Source organism: Penicillium cosmopolitanum, assembly GCF_028827165.1.
Source record: "Penicillium cosmopolitanum strain IBT 29677 chromosome Unknown utg000012l:1.0-3308103.0:1.0-3310761.0, whole genome shotgun sequence".
NCBI lineage: Eukaryota > Fungi > Ascomycota > Eurotiomycetes > Eurotiales > Aspergillaceae > Penicillium > Penicillium cosmopolitanum.
In genome coordinates this window covers 1,250,488-1,260,136 of record NW_026622682.1, presented here as the reverse complement: position 1 = coordinate 1,260,136, position 9,649 = coordinate 1,250,488, and the positions used below count along the sequence as shown (strand labels likewise).

Sequence of the window (9,649 nt, the reverse complement as noted above, 5' to 3'; positions counted from 1 at the left end):
TGTGGGATTGATTACTTGTTTACTATGGCAATACGCCGTATCTCCTTTGTCTTGTGTTACCATGGGCGTGGCGTTAGGATGGTTCTGGTTCCCGATGGAGGGAACGCCTACATAGCTACACGTTCGAAAGTATGGCTGAATTGGTTATAGAATCTTGAATTGAATTGAACATCTACTCTCATAAACGTGTTTCATACTTTTCAATCCGCTTGATAATCTCTTTCACATCTTTCCAGATCCGCTGTCGATTCTGTAACCCCCTAAGACTGCTCCAATTTTTCTTGATCTCTGTGTAAAGCTTGTGCCAATCTGTATTTCTTCTTGAGAGTTGCAGCTGATTGGGTACGTCTTTTGGAAATGGAAGCAGGAAATCAACTATCTCAGTAGTTGGAGTATAAACATCTTCCAGGAGTAATGAATAGTGGTCTCGTTCTTCTTTGAACAACTTCAGAGAATTTGCTGTCACTGCTGTCCAGAATGAAGGAACGTGGACTTCTTTGCCGTCGTCACGAGACTCCCATAGCCAGGGCATCTCCTCTCTGACAAGTTGATGCCAAACGCTATTTGGAAGTCTGGTAAACGTCTTGGAAGCTATCCTTAAGTTATTGAGGTCGGTACCATTCAAGAAGCTGACTACTAGTAGACATATCTCGAGGGGCATAGAATCAAACACATCACCATGACCAATCGAAAATGAAGCGTGATTTCTCTTCAGAAGTTCGGATTCCTCTATTCCACCGTGAGATAAATCTTCTTCCTTTTTGGCTGCATTCAACAAAATGGTCGGTAAACCTGGAACGTAAAGTGGGTTGGCGGCCAGATATTCCTTGCCTGGTAAATGCTGCCAGAACTGCTGCCGGCATTTGCGAACGTCTTCTGACCGAGGAAACTTGCGAAAGTCGCAGTCGGAGGACTCGGCATTGCGCCACGTTATAAGTCCAGATATATTGATGCGGTTGAACCTAGCTTTGGATTGGCGGCAGAAGATATCGAAGCACCAAGGATGGAACGGCATGGCCCATTCTTCCGAGGGTGTCGTTTCTGGCTGCTGGCTGTTAGCCTCTCTGAAAGTTGAATGGTGATTCAAAAATCTTGAACCTGGCTTTCAGAAAGATAACCCACATAAAAATTGATATTCTCGGCGTGTGGCTCGTCGACTCCACCTTGCGCGGGCCATACTTCAGGGTAATCACTATCGCGCGAAGGCATTCCGTCACACAACCCAGACAAGAACCAATCTTCAGAAGCCTCCCAAGGCTCAAAATATTTGATATGCTGCGATTGTCCTTGTATTGCGCTTTTGTGGACCAAACACTGAGCTGTACGACACCCTATCATCTCTTCGGGCGATATCGCATAGCCCGAGTACGCAATCCCCTCACGGGGAAAATGCTCCAGCTCCGGGTTGCATCCGCCTGGCAAAGTATGTGGCTGGATTAAATTTCCATATTCGTCATGAGAACGATTAATTGAATAACCAAAGTTCCCAAATATCCCAACGGGCTCTCCGGGGAATCTGGCGTGCGGATTCCAAGTTAATGCCAACCATTTCGAGTAAGAATCGACTTTAGTATCTTCCTTTTCGTCATTACCATTCGAGTCGCTGTTTGTAACATCCCCATCATCCTCCCCAGAGAGACTTATGGAATCGATTGATTCATACTCTGAATCGTATTCACCAGGGTAGCTGTAGTCATCTCTTCCATCCGGAGGGATATAGTCTGAATCCTCGAGCACGTTGTCATCGTCATCACTGGGGTAATTGATTGCCGCGAAGCAGCCATTCCGGGCGCACAATTCCAAATCTACCTCGTCAGCTCCCGGCTGATCGCATAGCCCGCCAGTGTAGTCCCAGCTAGCCAGATCCGGCTCTCCCAGTTTTCGGCGTCGGAGGATGTTGAAGCTGACACCACAAATGTGGCAGTAAACCTTCGAAGCTGTCAGAGAGGTGTTCGTATTTCTTGTCAAAGACACGGTTTAGCTGTACCTCGGAGTAACCTAAAGATATCTGTCATTAATGCCATTCGTTTTCTCCCTCGATACAGCTGCAACGCACCCATTAGAGCTAAATTGAATTTCAATTGATTGATTGCAGCCAGAAAATTTACAGGCTTCTGGACCAAGTGATCTCTGAAAGTAATAGTTTTCTTTATAAAACCGGCGAGGAGTCACGTTTGGTCACTCTTGGTGCCTGGAAGTCTTTGAACTGTCGCTTAGCGTAAGGTGGGGGTGGTTCTGACAGGCTGCAGGCCTGTGAGTTGCCTAGTAATGTGGGACTGTCGGCTATAGATGCCTACGATGCCTGTGGTGCTTGCCGCTTCTACTGCCTCTTCCTCATGTACTATCGAATACTGCGATATATTGATTCCTTGATCCTCATTGTATCTATGATGTTCACAAGCTTGACATGTTTTCACCAAGAAAAAAAATCAAGATACATATCATTTCATAACTTAAGATAATGTTTCACAGCATCCTGACAGTACTCAGAGGCCTTTGTGGTCTTAAGTAGGCCGATCGTTATAAACAAAAGTATAGAGTAATATTCACTACAACTAAGAAAATGATCCTTTTAGGGACCATCTGCATATATAGCATATATAGCATATACATCTATACATCAACAACGAAGTGCCAGGGATAAGAACTAGCCCCAATTATGTCTGAATAGTCACCCCTTTCCTGGTCATTGCCTCCTCTATGTGAAACCCAAAGACCAGCCGATATAGATCCCGCAGCCAAGAGTACTGCCCATTCTGAAGCATTGCCTGACATGCCCGGCCCACCTCAATGGCACTGACACGGGCCTGTAAGCCACTATTTCTGAAAGCAGGATCATAAGCCACCAGCTTTCGGTAATTCTTCAGCAGCGACGTCTGCCAGGGCGCCGAACCAAAAGAGTCCGAGGACAAAGATTTGACAAAGGACGACATATTCTGAGCACCGCCTTGTTGATAACCACTATTTATAGCGGCCTTGGTGATGAGAACCTTGAGCCTGGTAAAATTAGGATCCTCCGAGATTGTGGTCACCGTGTTTGCCGAGGAAGCCGTTTGCCCAGATGATCGAGACTTCTCTGAGATACTCGACGCACTGGAGGGCCAACCCGAATGAGAAGCGTGGCCATTTCCATGGCCTAGAACAAGTATGTTTGGAATCGTGGCTTCATCGGGCGAAACAGTAGCTGTATCTTCGAAGATAGTTGTGGGTGTTTCCGGATTTCCCATTTGAACGGATACATCATCCATAAGATCGACCTCGGACTGCTGCGCTACTTGCTGAAAAACCTGCGCAAATGTAGTTTGGCTAGGGCGTGGCGTGCCGCGGTCTGAATTGCGCATACTGTGCATAGTCCACCCCTCACGGAAGATATCACAGAGCTCCCAACATGCTTGAACGGCGGAGCCGAGCAGATCCTCGTCCAACGTTTTCCCTTCTCGTTTACTCTGGCGGATGCTGAACAGCATTTCAGCCAATGTCCAACAAGCGCTCAGGAGAGAGTCTGTCTCCGTCAAGCGAGTTCGTTGCTTCATGAGTCGGTGGCACAGTGTGATATAGAAATCAAGCGTTCGTTCCCGGAAGGCATCAGGAAGGTTGCGGTCGTGTGTATTATAAAGATGATTATTCAGCTCAAAGCTGACTCGCAAGACCGAATCGGCCAGATCATTCTCGGAAACTCGAACTTCAAACAGCGCTTGGCAGAAGTCTCGGCAGAGATCAAGGGTTGGATTAACTTGCGATGCATAGTCGTCGTCATGAGTATCATAAAGCTTTTGGCACAGTCTCCAGCAAGATCTCCAAGCGTCTTCCTGCATGTTATCTTGATAGGATTCAAACAACCGTTGTCGATTAATATAACTCAAGTTCGCGAGCGTGTTGCATAATGTCCAGCATTCGGTTAGAGCCGCTCGTAGAACGTTGATTTCAGTTTCTTTATTACCAAAAGTTCCTAGGATAATATAAGTATGGGAGATGCAGATGGAGATACAGATGGAGATATAGATGCTCGATTTGGCTTTGGCCCGTGCGAGTACTGTATAGGATGGGAGTATGCTGTGATCCAAAAATTTACCTTCAGGTATGTCTACCATATCATTAGCTAGCTACCAAAAATATTGAATGGTCAGGATTAAAAACCTTCTAAACTGCTTGAATGGGTGCGTCGTCCGATTTCGTCGAAGTCATCGTTTCGTGTCTGGGCACGAGGAGTTGCCCTATCAGCCAATACAGGTGCGATGGTGGTGGTCAATGGAGGCGGCGAGACAGGACTATTGCCAATCTTTGACGAGAGACGGAATATAAGTTAACTTCAAATGCCCCCATTCTGATCGGGAGTCTCGGGTACTATGCGCTTACCCCACTGGTGCTCTTCGGAATATACAGAGGTTCGGCGTGATCTGAGATCGAAGACGAAGATGATTCTTCATCGTCGCAACCATCCTCGTCCGATGTATGCACTGTACCTGTCTAGATATGACATTTGGTTAGGCACATCTGCTAGCGAATTGGTGAGGGGAATCCTCACAAATTCTCCAAATCCAGGTGGCGCATGTATCACCGACTGCGGTGGTTCGTCCTCGTCTGATCTGAAATGGTTGGGCTGATACGTTTGCGCGGTTTGGATCTGCTGCCATCAGCGCCCGATAACAGATATATCGCTATTTCACTTTTCCCTTTTCCTCTCTATTACATACCTTCAGTCCCGGACCGTGACCGATAGGAGTGTTCGCTGCGATCACGTCGTCGCCGTCGCCGTTCTTATCGGCCTCGTGTAAGTGATGAGGATCTCCGATGGCCAAAGAGGGGGTCTCCAATGCATCCGCCGCACTGATCGATTCAGGATCATGATCAGGGGCGGAGTACCTCGAAATACCCCACACTCTCTGGGGCAGAGGGTGCTTCGAGCGACCTACACATGTATCTGTCAGCGATGGGGTGCGATGCGATCGTTTTTGGAATTCCTGTTCCTGTTCCTGAACGGGGGTGCTGACATCAGGTCCGACCCAGCATATGGGCTTGGTGTTTCGCGAAATGGAAGAATAGAAATCGGCGACCTGACGGCCATCACGGCCGAATAGCCAGACAAAGACAAAGTCTCGCACTCGCACTGCGCTCCGGGGGAGTTGTAAAGTCGAAGATGAAGAGCAGGAAAGTCGATCCCCGCTTGAACAAGCACAAGCACAGGCACAACAGACGCAGGAGGGAGCTCAGGCCGTCTCGAGACAAACCATCGGTAATGGCCCCGGGGCTTTCAGCACTGTTGGTTCCAACGGAGCTTGCTGATACGACGATTGACCAACACCAAAGCAAGCGACCCCCATAACTGGGAGACAAAAGCGCCTGGGGCGTGATGAGCATGCATGCGTATCCACTCAGACGCCGCGGAGCACCGACCGCCTAGTCCGTATGGGGTTGCCGGGCGCTTGCGATTCTCATTGATTCCCCAGGAACAGTGGGGCTAAAAGGTAGAGAGAGATGCAGAGATGCGGGCAGATGCAAGCAGGTGTTGGGTGAGTTTGGTGTTCAGGCAGGATTTCGTGGGGCTGAAAAGACAGAAAGATGCTGGGGGGAAAGATACACTTGGGCGCGTGAAGCAGAGCTACACACTACATACCGTTGATACGTTGATCTGGGCCACACACGCAGAATATCAAATGATTTTTGATGATTGTAATAAATTATCTACAAAAAAGATATTTCCCAGTACGCCAAATTCCATGTGGTGTCCAACGCCTTCCCATATGCATATCGGCGAGCAAACCCGATCATACCCGCTTCAGTTCAGTCAACATAGCCCGTGTTGTATCCCGTCCATAGCAACCCTCACAATGCGTGAGTACACAAAGCCACACAGAGCCATAGCCATTGAGGTAGAGTTCGGGAACACTGCGGCGACAAAGATAGAGTTGCAGGAGGAAGCAATGACGGCGGGGTTGGTGTTGTGATTGTGATCTCCGAAGGGGGGTGGGCGGTGGTTTGTTCTTTTCGAGAGTAGCTTGTAAAATGTGGCGATTCACATAAAATGCAATGCTTTCGGGTCATTCAGGTCGACCTCGAAGTGGATTGTTGGTATTCGATACGATCCTCCCGAGGGGGGTAGAAACCAAGCGGGTCAGGTGAAAGGTATGTGACTAGACATGAGCCTTGGATCGGTCCTTCTCGGCGGAGTTGTAGCTAAGGAGATATAGGTTAGCATAATTGACTAAAGCGACGAGGTTCGATGGGTGTTTGAGCACTAGAACTCACCGGAGAAGCTTCTCGATCAGATCCACGTGGGTCATGATCATTCTGCGGCAGCAGTATCGTCGGCAGCCGAGCTGATCCATGGCATCACTAGAACATTGTCAGGAGCTGAGGACGGGGAAACCGAATACCACTATTTTGTGAAATAGTGGTAGAGACACTCAACACTCACCCATCCGGAATACCATCATCCAGAAGCTGTAGGTAACGCTCCCAAAGGTCTCCGACAACCTGAACAATGTATCAGCAAAAGCTCGAGACTAGGTCAGGGCGAACAATATACCTTTCCACACGAGAAGCAGCGCACGGGGATAATCATCGTGACGACGCGCGAATTTTGAGAGGAACGAGAAGAACGGAGAAAAAGTGAACGTGATGCTATCGGGGCGACGAGGAGACTTAGAATGTCATTCTTCTTTGCTTGAAGTGAAAATTGAAAGTTGCGAAAGGCGGTGAGGGAAGGCGGTCGAGAGTTTTCGTTTCCTTTGCGGGAAAAAAAAAGTCGCCGGACTTAAATCGTCAATCATAAACTGTGAACCCGTGAACCCCTCCTCAATTTAAGGGTTTCAACCATGGGAAAGGATTCGAATCGACAGCAAAAGCGCTCCCGCGCTAGTGATGCCGCCGAGAAGGTATCGCAGCCAGTTGATGCAGGAACTAAACGGCGTCGGACTTCAGAAACCAATGAAGCCCAAGCTTCTGCGATAAAGTCATCTTCCGGTGCGATCAAGAAGGTGCGCAAGAGTGATGCCTCTTTAAATGGCGAAGAGAAGCGAAATTCTCCTGCGCCCTGGTCATTCTCTCGTCCGGTGGGCGGCCGTTATACCAATCTGGACCCCATCGTGACCGAAGATGAAGCGTAAGTCTTTGACATGACATACTTTTGTATTGTCTCAATTTTTTGAGATATTGGTCACTGACATTGCAAGCTAGGTACCTTTTTGTCGGCCTCGACACAGCTGTGCAGGTTTTCGCAACCTCCACCTCCCGCCTGCTCCGTACCCTGCAGATGGAGACTGGTCAGAAAGTTACCGGATACAAGCTCAGCCCCGTCGATCCAAACGTCCTCTACATCTTCACACCTGCATTTGTCACGACATGGAATTGGGACACCGGAAAGCGACTTGCCCGCTGGGGAACAACCAACTCGACAATCGCCGCCGATGTGTCTGGAGGAGAGGGAACTGATCGCGTCGCATCATACTTCATAGGGCAGCAAAAGGATGGGAAACGACAGGTTCTTGTCAGTGCCCTTGGCGACAAGAAGCTTCCCGATATAGTCGCCCTCGAGACCAGCGAACAGATCAATACAATCCAGGTCGCCTATGAAGGACGTGTTATTGTTGTCAGTGATGGGGTTCATCTCTTCCTGGGAACCACGCCCAATGTTGACCTGGAAACCCCAGAGTCTACACAGTACACATGGAGAGAGGCTACTCTGCCCGTATCTGCAACCTGCATTCATTTGCGAGAAAATCACGATGGAGTCAAGTCTGCTCACGCACCTGATGTCGTTGATTTGGCGATTGGCGAAGGAAACGGATCTATTCTCATTTACCAAGATATTTCGAGCACCCTTTTCGGTCGAAGTGCAGAGAAGAAGTCTCCACCCAGGAAACTTCACTGGCACCGAGGTGCGGTTAGCACCGTGCGGTGGTCTAAGGATGGTATGTTTTGCTTAAGATCCCTGCATGCTGCGTTTGAATATGTCTGACAGTCCTGATTTATAGGAAACTACGTTATCTCGGGTGGCCAGGAGTCAGTTTTGGTTTTGTGGCAGCTTGATACTGGCAGGAAGCAATTCCTGCCACATTTATCCTCTCCAATTTGCAACGTTGTCGTTTCACCGAACGGCAATTCCTATGTCGTGAAGTTAGCCGATAATTCAGTTATGGTACTGTCCGCGAGAGAGTTGCAGCCCTTTTCCAATGTGACTGGTCTTCAATTATCGTCGGACGTCGGAACCCACAAAGACTCTTCCTCGAGAAAGTCATCCCGCGCCATTGCCAAACTACACCCACAGCACCCTGAGCGACTGCTTGTTGCCGTGCCCGCATCTCACCTGTCTAATCAGCATGCTTCTTCCCAACGGCCAAGCTCGGCCGTCCTCCAGACCTTTGACATTCGCGCAAACTCTCACATTTCTCGCCAAGCTCTGGCCCGAACCAACACAACAACGCTGAATATGAGCCCAGAGGGCTCTCCAATCGTGACCCCCAACGTTCGGCACTTGGACATTGTCGAAGATGGAAAGTGGTTAGCAACTGTTGATACATGGACTCCCCATCGCCATGACCTGGAAACTGTCGATAGCCCCCTGCGACGACCGGAAATATTCCTGAAGTTCTGGAAGTGGAATGCTTCCAGCGATAACTGGGAGTTAGTGACTCGCATCGACGCACCCCATTTCAGTGAAAACCGCCACGCTTCCGTTCTCGGACTCACGGCTCGACCATCCAGCCATGAATTCACAACGCTCGGAGATGACGCGATCTTGCGCTTTTGGTGTCCAACTGCCCGGACTCGAAGCGGACTGAAGACAAATGCCGAGGACTTGCACCAGGATACTTGGAAGTGCCGAAGTGTCATTGATCTGAAGGGATGTCTTAACAATGTATCTGCACCTCTGCCCGCAGCCTGTATGAGCTTTTCCGACGACGGCTCAGTACTTGCTGTCTGCCTGCCATCAGACTCCGGTGCCAACGATGGTCTCGTCCTCCTGATCGATGCGCGAACCTGCACAGTGCACTATCGCCGGACGGGCGTTTTCTTCGGAAACCCCTGCTCCGTCAATTTCCTCGGCAAATACTTGATCGTGGCCTCTACCGGATCAGTGGCTGTCTGGGACACAGTCGACGACGTCGTGAAGCCAATCCAACTCGCCAAGCCCGGCAGCCCACTCGATGTCAGTAACTCACCAATGCTCGCAGTGAACGCCAGGACCCAATCCTTCGCCATCGCTACCCGGGAACTGGACGGTAGTGCCAACAAAAGGCGCCGCCGAGGCCGATTCCACATTCGAATTTACGATGTTGCTTCTTTCGACCTCGTTTTCCAAGAGAGTCTGGGAAGCTCTCCGGTGGCTCTGCTTTCGGACGCTTATTCTGGCGACTACATTGTTGTCGATGCTTCAGGTAGCGTTCAGCGCCTGGGATGTCTGGACAAGGCGTCGCAGAAGAGCCTGCAGCCTCAAGAAGTCACCAGTCACCTGAACTCTGGACTGGCGAATATCTTCAGCCGTGGACAGGAGAAGGTTTCCGCGCAAGTTACTGATGGCGAGAACGCTGGCTCCTCAGGAAAGGGGCTGGCTGGTGTGTTTGGCGATACCCCGTCATTCTCTTTGCCTTCTATTGGTGTTCTTTTCAGGAATGTTGTTCAGACTTTGGGATCTAGTTAGGACTCTTAA

At 49.5% G+C, this 9,649-nt stretch overlaps 4 protein-coding genes across 4 annotated transcripts; 1 reads left to right on the top strand and 3 right to left on the bottom strand.

Moving 5' to 3' along the window:
- Positions 1-226: 226 nt before the first annotated feature.
- Positions 227-2,060, bottom strand: N7509_013245 (F-box protein; the record flags this gene model as incomplete). Its single annotated transcript, XM_056637882.1, has 3 exons — positions 227-1,045; positions 1,123-1,937; positions 2,057-2,060. Coding segments are annotated over 3 exons (1,638 nt in total), but the record flags the coding sequence as incomplete, so codon positions are not given.
- Positions 2,061-2,657: 597 nt separating this feature from the next.
- Positions 2,658-4,917, bottom strand: N7509_013244 (uncharacterized protein; the record flags this gene model as incomplete). The annotated part of the gene is made up of 6 exons (XM_056637881.1): positions 2,658-4,084; positions 4,138-4,279; positions 4,357-4,467; positions 4,526-4,624; positions 4,695-4,827; positions 4,874-4,917. 6 exons carry the CDS (start codon positions 4,915-4,917, stop codon positions 2,658-2,660), a joined length of 1,956 nt encoding a protein of 651 aa, XP_056481388.1.
- A 1,214-nt stretch (positions 4,918-6,131) lies between these two features.
- Positions 6,132-6,562, bottom strand: N7509_013243 (DNA-directed RNA polymerase core subunit RPB10; the record flags this gene model as incomplete). Its single annotated transcript, XM_056637880.1, has 4 exons — positions 6,132-6,174; positions 6,247-6,333; positions 6,416-6,474; positions 6,527-6,562. The coding sequence occupies 4 exons, from the start codon at positions 6,560-6,562 to the stop codon at positions 6,132-6,134; spliced, it is 225 nt and encodes a 74-aa protein (XP_056481387.1).
- Positions 6,563-6,815: 253 nt separating this feature from the next.
- Positions 6,816-9,640, top strand: N7509_013242 (WD repeat protein; the record flags this gene model as incomplete). Its single annotated transcript, XM_056637879.1, has 3 exons — positions 6,816-7,102; positions 7,177-7,910; positions 7,974-9,640. The coding sequence occupies 3 exons, from the start codon at positions 6,816-6,818 to the stop codon at positions 9,638-9,640; spliced, it is 2,688 nt and encodes an 895-aa protein (XP_056481386.1).
- Between the last annotated feature and the right edge of the window lie 9 nt (positions 9,641-9,649).